The sequence below is a fragment of the Cyclospora cayetanensis genome, unplaced genomic scaffold (assembly GCF_002999335.1).
Source record: "Cyclospora cayetanensis isolate NF1_C8 unplaced genomic scaffold, CcayRef3 CcayRef3_contig_258, whole genome shotgun sequence".
NCBI classification, from domain to species: Eukaryota; Apicomplexa; class Conoidasida; order Eucoccidiorida; family Eimeriidae; genus Cyclospora; species Cyclospora cayetanensis.
Window position 1 is genome coordinate 21,697 of NW_020312212.1, and position 16,880 is coordinate 38,576.

General features: G+C 49.1%; 1 protein-coding gene across 1 annotated transcript; it reads left to right on the top strand.

Annotated features, from left to right (window-relative positions):
* Nucleotides 1–1,784: 1,784 nt before the first annotated feature.
* LOC34622369 lies at nt 1,785–12,818 on the top strand. Its single transcript, XM_026338402.1, has 12 exons — nt 1,785–3,695; nt 3,899–3,982; nt 4,190–4,685; nt 4,892–5,348; nt 5,575–6,035; nt 6,198–6,250; nt 6,488–6,700; nt 6,910–8,002; nt 8,191–8,232; nt 8,397–8,846; nt 9,028–9,348; nt 12,484–12,818. The coding sequence occupies exons 1-12, from the start codon at nt 1,785–1,787 to the stop codon at nt 12,816–12,818; spliced, it is 5,916 nt and encodes a 1,971-aa protein (XP_026194187.1).
* The last annotated feature ends 4,062 nt before the right edge of the window (nt 12,819–16,880 follow it).

Genomic DNA, 16,880 nt, shown 5'->3' on the forward strand with positions numbered 1-16,880 from the left:
TAGCTGACCATTCAAAATTTTCGGTAAGCCTTTCTCTGCTGCCCATCACCACATCTTGTCATATCGTCACACGTTAAAGATCAACACAAGAGAGCTGAAGGAGTAGCTAAGAAATTTTGCCACCTCCCTCGTACGTCGAATAGATATGCACTTGTACTTCCGCAAAATAGTTGAGGGCATACGTATGGGTTTACCGAACAAATCCTTTATTCCATAGAAAAGCGCACCACTCTAGTGAGCTTTAGCCGCTTCAATCGAGATTTGCGCTCTCAGAATAGGTGAGACGATATGTTGCATGGCCAAACCAAAAGCAACTAACGAACACCCTTACCCAGCAAAAATAGATCGCAGCGTTGACTGCTTATCGCGCTGTTCAACAAGCCTGTATCTTTCCATAACGGTCCCATAGCCACCGGTTCTCATGTGGTGAAGTCTTTGGCCGTTGCATCAACATTAAGTAGTATCGCGTTTGTCCATAGCTTATTAGTACAGGGAAGCTCGTGATATAGACTGCTGCGCACCTGTAACAGCAAGAAGACCTCAGGGTTTATTTAAAAAGATTTTTCGTCCCTAAAGGGCTTGCGCGTGCACCGGAGGCGAGTCCGTATTGCATTTCCGCCGAGCAGAAGACCAGGAGTTTTCGTTCTAAGACACACGCACTAAATCGAATAGCCATAAACACGAATTCCAGTGCCTAAAGGAATTTGTTTATAGACTCAATATAGGGTGCGGCTTTAGAAATTGCATTCACTTTAGCGAATATCTTTAAACTCTAAATCTAGATGCCAAACGAGTCGCCATATTCTTCTTGGTACACGTTTCGCTCTGTTAATTAGTAAATCGATTAGATTGCTACACCGGGGCCCGATGCCCGGCGCAACTCAACCGGGTGCCAGGGTCACCTCTACCGTCCTGGAGAATTTGCACGTCTGGAGCTTCCTAGCACCTTCCCTCTTAGAATAAATTCTTCTTTTGAGAGCTCTTGGGGTCATCCTCTCCTTCATGGCCTCAATTGCGATCCTTCATCCTGCAGCAGCCGGAGAGGCAAGCAGGGATGACCCCTAAACGAGCCATCGGGTCCCCACTAAGGGAATGCGCAGAATTGGTTACCGAGGCTATGCTGATAGATAAATAGAGAATATGCAGCCACATATACATGCGTCTGTAGCTAAGCTGACACGCATTCAGTGCGTAGGGTTCACTGATCTCAACCCTCTACAGCCAAGCTGCAGCCATACTTATTCCTTTCTTTAGGAGATAAACTGGGATAAGGCTGAAAAGTACATATCCCCTTTCTTGCACATCACTTTTTTTATCCAGGTCGTGAATAGGAGTGATTTAGAGACACAGTTGTCCGGGAGCCCCTCTGTAGGCTACCCTCTTCTCAAACCCTAGAAGGCTGTGCTGAGACGTAAACGGCTGAAGCTCTGATTTCACTCAGCTGTTGCAGCTGGATTACGCTCGACTATAAACTAGATTTTCCACGTGCGAGGCGAGAGAGGACACTGGTGAGACACGGCGGTGGCAAAGGGGGAACACGTGAACCAGCCATACAAAAACAATCAGATGCAATGAAAGCTCTATGAGCTTAAAAATAATGGCGGGACTAGGGAGGTGGACTCCGACGACGAAGTGCTGACGATTGAAATTCGCGTTGCATTCACTCCTGTGGTATAGTCTCTGCAATAGCAATTGCTGGAAGTCACAAGCATACAGTTATGGTGTCTAAAGCACACATGACAGTTGTGTGAGGAACTGGAAAAACAGCTTATCAAGGAAGCACAATGCGGGATCAGCAGCACGACGAGGAACGCCATCAGCAACCAGAGAAGGCCCCCGACAACCAGCACCAAGAGCTGTCACATCACGGTGAGACCCCGCGGAGGATTCAGAATAGAAGTTCCAGCAGAGAAACAGCACTAGGAGAAGAATCGTCCCAGGTTAGCAATTCCCCGTATCAGTTCCGTGCTGAGACACTGGCCTTGTTTGCACCTTCTATGAGCACGCCGCCAAACAGGAGAAACGATGTAGATCAGAAGGCTGAGTGGAGGGCCCGGTGTACAGAGGCATCCGAAATAATCCATTCGACGTCACTGGAAATGAAGCAGCTGAGGGACTGTACAAGCAAACCCACGCCAGCCCCGCAAGTGACGCAGCAACAGCGCGAGACATCTTTTCACGTTTCTTTGGATTCTACTGCCCGTAGACACCAATCAGGGTATACACAAGCGATGTGCTCTCAGCAGCAACGGCAGCTGCATATGCATCGAGGGGGTCGGCAGTTACCCGAGTCTCAAGGAGAAAACAAGGTTTCTTATGAGGGGAGTGCCGCTAATGCGGTCCCCAATCCGGCTGCGCCTGATAATATTATTTGCCCCCCTTCTTGCTCCGTGGTTGCCCCAGTACCCTTTTTACGCAGGCAGCTAGATGAACAGCTGGCAGACGAACGCTCTTCTGCGGGGCAGCAAATCCAAGGGTCTCTTAGTACAACCAGCGATACAGGTCAGGGTTATCCCTGCATTTCTTGTGGTCATGTTGCGGAGTTGCTAGCCACCCAAAACCGTCCGCAGGATACTTCAGAGCATCCGGCACAGGTTCCAGCACAAAGTGAGTCACGCCGTTCTCCGACAAAAAGCTGTAGAGGCAGGAAACGAAGAGATTGCTGCGACATAATAGAGCTGGGAACCCAAGCGGAGCCTCTGGAGCCACTGAATCCACACGACTGCAGTAAGCATGCGGCAGCGGACTCTTTGGATGGGGTCCTTGCATCCTTTGGCGACACCTCCGAACCCCGCCATGCGAATCATATCCTTGAGTACGCTCCTTTGCTTATGGCCAAAGTGCTTCAATTACTACCTGCTGCATCCGCAGCAGCATTCGGGTCGACCTGTAAGGCAGCTCGTCGGGTTCTTCTTTCCTATTGCTGCATTTTATCCCTTTCTGCACGGAACGTTTCGTCCATCTTGTCGTTGCCTGAAGCTGCGATGAAACGGCTACTACCCCTTCTGTCAGGCCTTAGATCCCTGGAGGTGGAGCTTACCTCCGCTGTATACCCGCCGCTTATCCTGGGTAATGCCACTGTTGCCATAACAACAGCCGCCACAGGAGGGGAGAGTCCTAGACCCCTAGAGGTTGGAGATGAGAGGGATAGGCAGGAGCGTAACAGCTTAGGTGAGCAAACAAACAATCCTAGATTGCCAGGCATAGAGCGGAGGCAACAGCAAACCCAGCAGGGAAGTATGAACAGCACTCGACAACATCCTTCTGTGCATCCAGAAGGAGAAAGAGGAGACGCTTTATTAACACAACCTGAGAGATCTTCTGGGGACGCTTGCGTTTCTCACCTCTCTTGGGTGTACGGACGACATCACCAGAGGGTCCTTGATTTGCTGCGCTTGCAATCCACCGCTTGTGGCGAATTAACTGGAGTGTCAGCAGAGACAAAAGGGGTTTCTAGTGCAACACACTCAGCATTCTGTCCTTGGACCACCTACACTGCAGCCAATGCATCGCCCCTCTTCAGCTCACTCAGGCACCTAAAGTCTGTAACCGCTAAACTAAAACTGTCGTCTACAGGAGCCCCTGGGGAGCATCACGCTGCGACAGAGTTGCTGCTCCTATTACAGCAGCTGCTGCACATGAATGCTTATTCCCTTGCCTCTATCAAAATATCGGTCGATCTTTCTGCCTCTTCAGTAAGGCCACACTGAGTACACATCGTGTGGAGGTCCCAAGACGCTACGACACATTTTACGGTGACCCCGGCTATTGCAAGCTTCTGAACAGCATATGCCATGCAATGCAGATTATTTAAATGAATGGAAGCGATATTTGCACACCTGACAGAGCCTGAAAAACATTGCCGGTGGGACCTGTATCAATGCGTTTGAATGTTCAGCCAGCGTGGCGTCACATCCCTCCGTTATTGCTACCACCTTCTCTCCCTGTTCTCAAGTCTCTTCATATAGACTTTCCCTTTCAAGTAAGCGATTGGGCATATCTGCTGTAGGGCTTTTTGAATTTGCAGCAAACACCACCAGCAATTGGCTAATATATGCAACTGCTTGTGCCTACAACTGACCAATACCGTCAGGGTAGCAGCAGTGAGCACATGAAAATATGACATTATTTGCCCCTCTACTGTCTTATCGGCATACTTCTAGATTACCTTTTTGTTACGTGAATGCAGGTTCCCTCCACTCTCTCAATCTCTCTCGGTTTCTCATCTCTATCAATTCATTCTGCACACAGACTGATGCTCATGAAAACAGACACGGTGTGGCGAGAACCCAGGACCCCTGGGGTTGCACCTTATCCATGTTGCCCTAGAACTGGCCAGGCTGGAAGTGGCAGTGCTGAGAATTTTGCGATGACTAACTCCTGCTTTACTGATATGCCAATCACTGGCAACGTTAGAGTGTGTGAGATCGATGATCCTGGTTTTGAGACGCTAAAGGCGCAAATGGGGGAAGCAGCCCCCGCAGCATCTGCTGAGCCTGTTGAAGGAGTTCAGGCTACCGCTTCTGCACGTACTACCGAAGTTAATGCTGCTGCCGGCTCTATGGTGGTGGCACTCCTCCTCCTGAGCGAAAGCTGCATGGCCTCCGTGCACCCGGATGGGGGTTTGTGCTTTATTCGACGCAAGGGTGCTCCCTCAGCTAGTCGCACCAGACCACTCGGCGGAAGTAGGCACACCCATGACTACACTTCTTAAGGGAGCTGCACAACCTTTAGATCTAATTCTGTTAATGGTCCACTACTACCTTCGTTACATTTTCTGCCTGCATTTTTTAAGCACATTAGTGCGTAATTAAACCTGCGATATTATTCAGGGGACTCCTACAGACCCAAGAGTTCCCATGTCTTGTATAGTGTCTGATTACGTCAATAGGTGCCGGCCCCTCGCCGTTCTCTGGTCAGGCCATTGCCTTCTTGAGAAGGGGAGCCTCCCTTCTCACTGAGCTCTCCAGTGCGAGCAGAAGCCCCTTCGTGTACAGAATGCCACCGAGCGAACTACATGATACCCACGAGGAACCTCGATCTGAGAATTCTCTTGCACAATTAAGCTTGATAGCTACAGGGCACCAACAGCAGCAAGAGCAAAGGCACGAGCTCCAGCCGCCACGAAGATATACTAGCTCTCTTAGGGGCAGTCAGGCTCCTCGTAGAGTCAGGCCTTCCAGCAACGTTGGCACGCAGCAGCAACAAGATGATAGGGCAACACAGGAGGTGTTAGTCAGAGCCCTGCAGCATATCCTTGGAGTCGGAGCCGAAAGTTTACAACTGCTGGACATAGATGGGGAAGTGCGACACTTTTCGGTTTTGTACGAACAGCTTAACTTTAAATGGTAAGATAACGAAATGTTAAATTCGTAATGACTTGACTAGTATAGAGCTTAAGGCGGTGTCTTCGCGTATTTAGGAGGGTAAGATTAGAACTCCGGAAGTGCAGCACACTGAGCTAATTAAGATCGCGAAGAAAACTACACCACTGGTGATAAAAAAGGCAGAAGACGGTTTGTCTTTCTTCCACGAACAGTGCGGTCGTTCCGGAGTTCGTCCGTGTTTCTTCAGCCTACGCCGCCTCTCCCTCGGGTGGACCATCACACCCGAACTGCAACAGTTGCTTTATCTGTTCAGCAGAAGAAAGCTGCGGTCCTTACAAAAGCTCAACTTCAATGGCCCAGCTCAAATCCATCCAGAAGCATATATACACATACATCATGCAAGTAGTGCATCCGACAACAGCAGAAGCCGCATGTCGGCTGAGCCATATGCAGCTCCGTTAGACGAAGCAACTTTGAGACGCAGCGCCGGGCTCAACAATTACGGGCTGGGTCAGATACATCTACAGCTATACGCTCTTCTCAACTGCGGAGCGTGCAGTGTTTCGCAAATAGACTATGCTCGGCAGCAGCTGTTACAGCAGCAACTGATAATGATCAGCAACAACAAAAACATTAAGGGCATACTGAGTCAGATATCCAGCCAGCAAGATCCACTTTGTCTAGACGAGCTAGATATTTCAAGATCCGGTGAGCTGTCATCTCGCATCCTAAGCGTCCCTCATAGCGGTCATCGTTTGGTAGTGTCTTGATTGGCTTGTCATGGACTCCGTAATGTAGCGAGCTGTAGGATTGTGTGGGGGCTGAAAGGAATATCCTCAGCTCCCGTCTCCGCTACGTATCCCTTTACAGCGAAGCATGAAAGTAACGCAAAACCCCGCGAATTTTCTGAAGAAACACAGCAGGTGGGATAGCAGCCGAAAGAGCCTTGTCACACTGCAGTTTTCCTTCCCCACTAGTTTCAGTGCTCGGCAGCTGAGGGGATTTACTCACAGTTTGAGCGGCTACAGTTCATCGTAGGGATCCGACATAGATGCGATTTTAGCAAGCAGTAACAGAGACATCCGAGGGCAACGAAAGCAAATCAGCGCCTCGTTCTAAGATATTCATATATGTGTACTTTCATCTTTTTCTCCCAGCAGCTCCAGGGCCAGCCTACAGGGGGCCCTGCTACTCCGGGAGTACCCACTCAAGCAAATAGGGCTGCATTTCAGGAACTGCGTATGCAGCATGTGAATCACTGCAATAGCGTATCTACACTGGAATTCAGTGACGCGCCAATGCCCACAGAAGATGTCGGCTCCATCGGGATGGAAAACATGCGCGGAAGCTCCTGCCGTCATAGAGCGCAACAGGTGAGGGTTGAAACGTGGTAGAGTACTTTTGACGCTAAAGTCACTACTCCAAGCCAACCTTGCGAACGCAACCAGAAGTGTGCTAAAAACTGCTGTCAGTGGTACTCAAGTCGCGATACCTAAAGCGAATGAACAAGTTCTAACCTACAGACTTTTTCAAGAGGCTGCGCACGAGCGTGCAATGACGTGCGCTGCTGCTGCCATTGCAGGCAGGGTCTTGGTTGTGGCGTGCCATCCCTTCGTCACTGCGAGGCCTAGCTGGATCTCGAGGCAACTCCACCGTGGTCTGCAACTTATCTGCGCAATCTGACCTACAAGGTTCTGAGAAGGCTCGAAATGAATCCCACATAGAAACTCAATGCCTTATGTCGCTTCCAGAGACTGTCCCTAGCGCTTCTTTTCTCAAAAACCCTTCTTCAGAGGCTCTCAAGCAGGAACTCCTACCAAAATTAGCTATGCAAAAACAAAGAGACAGGCCCAGCCCACGCAGGAGAAGGCCATCGCTCAGTGGGGAAAGTCAGTGTGACCACCCGGATTCAGCAAGTCCACTTATGGAAGCGCACACTGGGCGGCCCCGTCCAAAGAGGCGGAGGCTGGTGGAAACAGCTCTGGAAGCAGCAAAAGGTTCAGGAAAAGCTAGGCTTGAAAATCTTCGGAGACATGTTGCTGCGCTTGCCCGGGAACATCTCCCTCTGCTAGGCGACCTCATTTCTCCATACCTCGATGCACAGACCCCCACAGCAGGAGGCCAAAATTTGGGGGCAGCCTCTACCGAATCTCTCCCTACTGTTGCTGCTAAGATGCGAAGTGACCGGAAGCACGCACAACTGCAGGTATTGAAGGGGATCTCCTCGTTCTTGCTGGACGCTGCGGGCGAAAGCCTTGGGCGGATGTTAGTGGGTGCTGACAGCACCACCTGCACCTCCAGCCATGGCACCAGTCTGGCTCTCGGCTTGCATCCATCGCACCCTTCCTGCTTATCATTTCCTTCCCCGTGCATTGATCCCTCCCAGGGACTCATTCTTACTGAAGCACCTGCTAAAGCCGCTCTCCGTTCACAGCAGCCGTTACAGCGAGAGCTTGACCACCATCACGAGGAGGATGATGCATTCTCTTTGTTGCGCCTACTACAGCATCCTTCTCCATCTCGCTCCAGCTGGTCTCACGGAGTTTTCTTCAAGTATGCATTTGTTGACCTTGATTTTGAATGCCTTGCCACGTTTAGGATTTGCCTGTGCCACCATCCTTTGTTCATTTTCTACAAGGAACATGAAAAAGGGCTTCACGTGCTACATGTCGATGGTAGGCATGAAAAACGATTCCCATCCAGCAACACAACTTCCTGCTTGATTTAACACATGGTATGACTGTAGTGCTTTGCTCATTTGCTCCAGTTTTACGTGGTAATGTCCTGAGAGGCACTGCACTCATAATCCGCGAAACTCGAACTTTTGTAGGATTTGCTTGTGCTATCACAATTGTATGTCTAGGTGTCTTCAATGCCGCCACAGAGAGCACCCAGGAGAAAAGGGGTGAGCACGGAGGGAGTTTCCTTAGGATGGATAGATGCTTTTATGGGAATCGCCATTCTGACAGTGTATCGTCCTATTCTACTATTATATTGCACGCATAACGCATTCCCAATATAACAGCATTTGCATGACTTTTGAAGTTTTTTCTCGTAATTGCCCTGCAGAACTTTGGAGGGAAAGGTTATCCTACACCTACGTCGGCGACCCTGCAGTTCCCTTTGAGCATCAGCAACAACGTCAACAGCATCAACAGGAGAGTCGGCGCCACCATACCTCCGTAAACGTGATGCAGTCTCTTGAGGCCTTCGGTCGAGACTTACCTTCTTCATCAGATGCTCTTCGTAGGGCAGGCAACGGATCTTCTAGTAGGCGGGCACATGCACAAGCGGGTCCGACTATCGGAAGTCGAAATGACGGAAGCATTCTTCTGCTCCCTCTTGGATCGACTACCGCACGCAATTTCCCACTACTGCCAAGTCCGCATTCTCCAAAGGAGGGGGAGATAAGGCTTTGCTCTGCAAGGGCCAGACTCACTCATACGCCCAAAGCCTTGCCTCGAGCAGAGGAGGAAATAACGGCTGCTTTGCTGCCACACGTAGGGCCTCAAATGACAGGTGAGTCAGTGAGCTTCCATTAAGAAACAAATTTCTAGTAGCATATGCTTAATTAATTCCATTTGGTTCTGTCGCAATTGTGCTTTCTTCCAAGCAGAAACTTCTGTTGATCAAACGCCTTTTTCCAAGCAGAACTGGATCGTTTTAGCGTTTTATCGCCTCTGTTTTTTCTCGAGCGCAGGGTACGACCTCTTTTGCTTGGAGATGTGGTCTGTTCCCTCACTTTGTCGGGACCAAGTATCTCCACCAACCCTTTCCCAGCATGTGCGGGCGCTCAGGCGACTGTGGGTAGACACACTCACTCAGCAGCAACGGGATATATACAATAATATAATAACACCCAAATACATTGCACGCCGACTCAAGGCTCCTGACCTTACATTTGAGGCTCTTCCACCCTGGTGGCAACAGCAGTGCCATCAGCCCAGTCGCAGACGCTCAAGAGGAGCAGACAAACTCTGCCCAAGTGTAGAACGGGGTCCTCCAGACACGCCTCCAACAAGTCTATAGGAGGTCACCCATTCAGCACTGTTTTATACCCGTATCGCATGGGCTTACCATTCCCAAAGCTGCATTTTATATGCGTTTGCTGCAAGCAGTGATACTTTACTTGTCTCTACACGCATTGAGACATTGGATAATCACGTCCTGCGCCAATATTTCGTAGCGTCTCACCAGGCAGCCACGTGGTCACCTGTATAAAAGGCACGGCGTAAAGCTCTGCTTGTGGCCCCTTCGTCTTTGACATGAAGTTTAGCACGGTAACGGAATAAGGAAAAGGCTGAAGAAGGGCCATACACGTCCTCAAGCTTAGTAGCCTTGTACAGGGTAACTGAGCAGGAGAGAGCAGCAGATCGACTGCTTCAATCACACTGGTGTGTCTTGTGTGGCATATTGACTTGACAGCTAGCAGTGCTTGCAGCTATTTTTTCTTTCCGGTCCATAGAGGGCTAAAGAGAAAACGTGTGTGCATTGCGTTGCTCTCATGATGCGCGGACACGTGGTGGAGTCCATCTCCCCTTGCAGCATTGGGTAGTACTACAAAAGTACGTCGCCACTTGCAAGTTTCCAGTGATCAGAGCATAAATGGATTGCTCGTATGCTCGAGAGTAAGTAGTACATCGTTAGAGGAAGCTTGGTAGTACACTGTGCAGTACGTCAATATGCCTCTTTACAATTTGTGAGGCCTATACTGGCGTAATCCCCGTACTTCCTAGCTAGAATAGATAGCACACTTCTTGGAGTGTAAGTACTTCCCGCCTACAGCTCTCTGTGAGTAGCTGGTGAAGCTCAATATGTGGCGTAACGGGTCGACGCAAGCCTAATGGACTCACTACCTCCTTTGGCGAAAGAAACAATTGGGATACCCGAGTTCGTCGAATATTCCCCTCACAACAAACTCGCCCACCACTGCATGAAAACTGGACGACTGTCGTGTTCGTGCTCGGGGAAAGCAAATTGCTGTACTTGCTTGGCATTTTTAGAGTGACAATGCTAACTTTCTAGTTCACCAAAAAATGTCATTGCTTCCTCTACGGTAAACACTAGCCTCAGCTTGTTCGTTATGCCCTTCATTTCTGCTGTATTATGATGACATCATTTGAAGTTTTCACGATTTAGCAACTGGCAAGAGGTGATTTACCGCGCATCGGCTGTGCCTATCACCAGTCTACGCCAATATGCCTTTCTACGAACAGAATGCTAGTGGTTTAAATGTACCTCCTAGGGAATAAATGGCATCTGCCAGCCCAAAAAGTGCATACCTCTGTAGTATTGCCATTGTGACCCTTTGCACGCAAGCGCATTTCCGGCCATTGATTTATGACAAGCGTGAAGTCACACGAGAGGCATGAAAGAGCTGAGTACTGTAAGCAACTTTGTCAGGTTCCCACAAGAACGGGTGTGCCCAAGTGTTTAAGCAAACGGTTCCGCTCAAACCTTACTTCGGCAAGCCCACAGTAACCGCTCTCTCAAACAAAAAGGCAGCAGTGTCGAGCGACGTTGACAGCTCCATTGCGATATACCTCTATATACGGGGAATGCGGAATTGCGTTTGTGCACAAGGTCATTACCATTTTCTTAACCGTATTTACCAGCTTTATCCCTTTAGTTTTCGTCATATTTCACAGAGCTCACGGTTGCAAAACCCAAGCCAGAGTCTTGTCCTTTTAACAAAATAATGTCGTGAGGTCCAGGAAACCCCTGCACTTCCGATGTAGAGGTAGCACTTGCCTAAGATGAGAATATGAAAGCAAATTCGTGAATGCCCTAGTGCGTTCCTATTCTGCAAATCTGTGTATTCTCTCCAGTGCATGCTGTTCGGTTGCTTTGGCCAGAATATGTTTCCGATCTCGGTAGGTCTCTTGTCCTCGAGACAGTTCTGCCGTGGTTAAGTTCTGCTTGGTGCCAAAATTCGCTCTTGTAAACACCCGAGCGCTCACATATCCTTTCGCCACGCTTCTGGGTCCCATCTGATGAGCTCGAGAGTGTTATCCAGTCATGCACGGTGTCTTCCTCAAATTGCTAGATGAGTCTTTCAAACGTTTAACGAGAGGCTATTGAGCTGAAAGTAAACGTGGTTTGCTGAAGTCTATGTGCTTTCTAAAGTGCAGGAGCCAAAGCCGTTTTGTGGGGGTGACGTGACCGGGGGCCCCTTTAGGCCGGCTGAAATATGATGGTCCATCTGCTCTTGCCTGCGAACATAACATGAGGTTTCCCTGCTGGTACGCATTGTCGTGAAACAGCTGGCTAAAATAAAAGTGCTGGGGTCCCTCTCGTACGTCAGGAAAAACGAATTACTACGGTATCGTCCTCCTGTTGTTCAAATGGCCTCAACAAATAGCTGCTCAGTAACGTCTTCACCACAGGATACAGGTAGAGAGCTGTGTATTGCATTGGTGATCACGCATTGTTCAGTGTGTTATTGCTTCGAAGACTTGCAAAAGGCCGCTTTTTATAAGTACTCAAACCTCGGCAAATCTTTTATGCCCTGCTAGTTACAGGAGCTCTTCATGCCTTTAGGCAGCTTGACACATCGCTTGGACCGCCAGTCAGTGTTTTTTTGTGACCTTTGAGAGTCACTGTCCAATACGGCAGAGTCTGGGCATTTTCATGTTCTTTTTTGAGATTTGCGGCAGTGATGCACACAGGACGATCTTGTAGGCCTCAAATCAAGAGACAAACCCACACGCCGTATGCTGGTGCCATTTCTTGCATCTCCTGTCGAGTTAAATATTTTCAGTTCGGCGGCAGGCTTGAAAAATAATGACTTACATAAGGCTTGTGGTAGTACTACCAGCCGAATTCAACTGTGCTTCTCGTATATTTATAGCAGGCTTGGACAGGAAGCTGGAGCAGAGAAGCACATGAAGAGTGTATTTATCCTTTTCAACGCTAAGCGTATTGGGTTATGTGGTGCCGGATGAGTGGCCAGATCATAATTGAGGCGCAAATGTTGGTTAAGCTTACCCTTGTTCTCGTCGCATGCAGTTTTTTCGAATGATCGCGACCAGGCATACTTTTGAGGTGAACCTCTCGGACTGATAGTGCCGCTACCTGCGCGACTTCTATTCTAGTCCGTCTTGACAATATTTGCTACATTCCCTTGGCTCTTTATATGCATATTAAGCTGGCATAGCCGCCTGGTGGAAGTCGATCTGGCAGAAACCCACACATGACCGTCCTAAGCCCCCTTCAGGGATCCCTATTGATCAAGGACTACATGGCAGCTTCTCTACCGTCTACACACATGCATCGGCAGCAGCGGTGGTAGCTGCAGCCGCTGCCTTTTACAGCCGAACTATGTTCTGTACTGCATTATCCAGTGCTTTGTCGACGTTGTTGCCGAGTTCTTACGCTCCGCCTGGAGTAGCCGTCTGTGATTACGCCTTCTCTGGGCAGGCAACTGGTCCAGAATATTGGCTGCTGCTCGAAGTGTCTGCTATACCTGCAGGGCTTATTCCACTGCTGTAGGCGGATCGTAAAACGGTGATGTAGTTAGCTCAGATAGCTGAATGGTTCATGGAATCCGCTTCTTCGAAACTGTTCCTTAACACTCATGATCCAGGCTCACAGCTGCGTTATAAAGATCGCTTACTTCGCGGTAGTGACGAGCATAATTGCCGTAAGTAATAGACGCATATTTCACTACTCCAACACGCACTATGGGCACCCTTTGCATGCCGTTTACTGCTGCGGTATGAGCCTTAACTAGCTGACAGTAGGCATTTGGCACATTTCCTCTTCGATGAACACAGGGAGCGGTGGCCCTTAGCGAGCATTGGTCAGGAAACGCTAACTTTGGACCACCAGGCGAACGGTCACTTCGAAGTCCCATGGTGTTGTACATGCGTTTGCGATTCGCCTGCATGGTACAGCATTCCCGAGCTGCCTCCCGCGTCGCCAGTGGGAGGAAAAGGCGAAGAAACTCGGAAAGGCCCTGCGCTTCGCGCCCTTTATGTTACATTTCGTCGATTTCTAATTATTTGAGAGCCAAAACGCTACTCTCTTCTCTACCTGATCAGCCTCGATATTCTCGAGATTCCTTGCATGGTGTAGCATTGCTGCTCACTAAAGTTGTTTTCCGAGGAATGCCCATCGACCCGAGCATCCCAGAGTTCGGTGCATTATTTGTGCATCGTAAAGGGGCCCTACAAGATTATGCGTTTTATTTATGCTTGTAAAGGCCACTGGCATCGTGAAGACAAGTGAACGTTGAGCAGAAGAGTCCAGAGGTTCCAGTCGCGTCCGTGTGTTGCATGCCTCCTATTTTGAAGTAACGCGAGTGAAAGGGAGACCAGAGGTCCTTAACAATCGCCGACCCTTCCACTGCTGCTCGACTAAGCAATGCCGGTTGCCGCTGCCTGACCAGGTGGGCTCCACTGCCCTGCAGGGGCACATCATGCTTGCTTGTGCGCTGTGGGCAGCTATCATTCCTTCATAGCTAAACGGCAATGTGGTCTCACAAAAGTAGCATGTACTGCGTGGACCCATCAACTCTCTCATATTGGAGTTTTTGGGTGTTTTCGTTTATACCGGAATGCCGCGCTATTGACGAACTGTTCCCGAGACGCGTCTTACAGGTGAGAGCCTAGTGAAACAGAGTACGACACGATGAGTTGCCAACAAGTAAAGTTCTTGCAGGCGGCCGCTCTGCTCTCTTCTATTGCATCTTCGCTGAGCATGGCAGCCACGCGAAGTGGGAACTTTTTTTTCATAATAGCGGGCGCAGCAGCACTGATAAATAGTCCAGGGAAAATGTCCCGAGAAAATGATAAGGCACCCGTAAAAACCCGAGTCAAGGTATTATGGCAGAATTGCGAGAAGTCTCTGATGGGAAAAGATTTGGACTTGCCCACTGAATCCTATTCAAAGTACACTCAGTGCCAACTCAAGACTCTTCCAGCAGCACAAGTTTTCTTCATCTAAGCCGCTGGGATTGGGACTTATCCTAGCGACTATCTCAGCTCTACTTCGGTGACAGTATACCATGGGGAAAAGCAGTAAAATTACCGGTCGAGTCCATTGTTCTCCCTGGTGTGGCCCTCCTATAATGATATCCAAGGGCTGCATTTTTCATTTAGAAATACTGTCAGTTGCCCCTCTACTAGAATGGCATACAGTAAAGGTTACGGCTGGCTAGATTGACGCAGCTTCGCCTGCCCTTGTGTGTGAGGTAGGCCACCTCCCTTTAAGGGTATGGTAGGAGCCTTGGATTTTCTCACACAGAGCCACATGCCTTAGTCAAAGGATACCCTGTCTGTGAGACATTTGGCTAGTTGTCTTCCAATTTTTAACAGATACTATTTGTATGGGACGGAACTTTCTGTAACATAAATGGAACTCATCGCTGTATGGCTTTTCATTGGTCTCTGTGCTTGCAGCTCCAGAGCTGCCTGATGCTATTAGTTTTGTCCATACCTGCTTGTCACTGGTCACATACCCTAGGAGTGCCGCACTTAAGATGCAATGTCCTAGATGTCGGTTTATTTTGCTCCCAGTGACTTGTAACGTACAGCATATATAATACTCGGATTCTCAAACCACAGGCTGAAATTAGCCATAACATCTGTGCGTTTTTGCTGTTTAAGTCTGGAACTAAAAAACTTTAGTAACAGATTGCCGCGGCGTCTGCGGATCCTGTGTAACGCCGGAGTTTTGCAAAGTATTGCTGTCCTGTCCCTTCGCGCCTGGTTCTGGGTCACTTCGTAGTATTCTACTGCCAGTGCAGAAACCAGGACGCGTGCAATCCTGGCTCTTCTTGCTGGACTAAAAGTCACCAAAGGCCTACTAGGCCATCAGCGAGCCTCCCGAAACGTTTCAAGTTTGCCATCTACTTGGATAATTTTTAGACACTTCTCAATGCAGTCTGTCATAGCACTCATGCCACCTACAAGCTTACCGATGTGTGCAGCTACGCCTGCTTCCTTCCCGAGTCCCCGGAAAACTGAGGCAAAGTTAACAAACTCCTCTCGTCTGCTAGTATCACGAGAAGGATTTGCGAATTTCTGCTTAGGTTTGCATTGGACAGCTAGCCCCTCCTTCTCGCCGTTGAAGCGACCAAGAGGGTCCTGTTGTGCTTGGCACTCTACTTACAGCCTTAGGAAATATGGTGTCTTATTAAGTTTATCTGAGAGCCTTCAACAGAAACGCAATGTAGCGTTGCTCTTAGAGCCAAGTCAAAAATCGTTACCCCAAGTGTACAGCACATGCCGATGACTGGTTCAAGGGCACCCAGTGGGGTGGCCTGAGGCTGCAAACATCTGCTACTAGTACAGTCTAGGGCTTTCCGTTAAACGGCGTAAAGTCAGCCGCCTCACTCAAGTATACCATATTTCTCACGAGTGCTACTCTGGAGCTCTTATGAACGCACGGTACTACCGTGTCGCTATATGTGTAGCCCCTGGGAAGTCATGCCCTAGGGCGCTGAACTATACTGAAAGGACAGCGCTTGGGCGTTTTCTGCTCACCAGATGGGGCGTCACAAAGGCTTTCTTGCGATAATCTTCTTAAATGGACAAAAGCTTCATAGGGAATTCCCTATTACCAAGTGTTCGTGCTTCTCAATCGGGGCATTTTCTGGAGCTACCGAGGCCGCCTCATGAGAAACATCGGCCATCTTTGAACGCAAAATATGTTCGCGTTCAGATTCCAAAGTGCTGTGAACATTATTTCCATGACTTAACGGCTTTGGTTCCTCATCTGTTATGTTAAATTTTTGCGATACTACTTCTCTTGCACCTAGTGCTCTAGAGTCTTCCACCAAAAGATTATCTTTACTGAGCGTAGAGAGCCTTTTTACTACTGTTGAGAATGAATTCTGATGCACATTAAGCGTAGTCAATCTCTTTGGATCGCTTGTTTGCTGGGTGGCAGGAAGGTCTTGTGCACAATGTTGTGTATCTTTGTGAAAAGACTTGTTACTGCAATACAAACAGTCCACTTTACTCTCCTGTACGTGCGGGGAGGGAGCATCATTAGCAGGACAAGGAGTGAAAGGTTGAAGGTACACATGTAGACGATTGGGCACGCCAGAGTCAGGAATGCCTCCTCCCGCCTTCAAATAGCCTCGATGTTCTACATTACGCGGTTCCTTTTTTCGCAGTATCCACTGAGGGGAGAGATCTTGTGGTCGTTCGGCTGTGGCAGACAGCAGGTCTCCGGCGACAGACCCCGTGCCATTATCCTCAGCGAATTCATTGCATGCTATGAGCTCCTGCGAATTCTTCAAGATACCTGGTACACTTCGTCCATCGCACCGTATCAGATGATTCGCTGGAACAGTGCCAGGTAACGCTTGCTCCGCTTCAATATCCAGTAGCTGCATCCTGGCCCTCGCGTCCTTCACCGCAGGCAGGCAAGCTTTATGTTCTCCATTTTTGTGGGAACTATCAACCTTAGACGCCCAAGATGTTTTTTCGACCTGTTCAGATGCCTAGTCAAACGCGCATAAGGGCTGCTTCACCTCACATTGTTTGTGGCTATTCCCTGCGTGGTCTGCATTTGGAATCACCCAGTGTCATGCCTAACGCAATC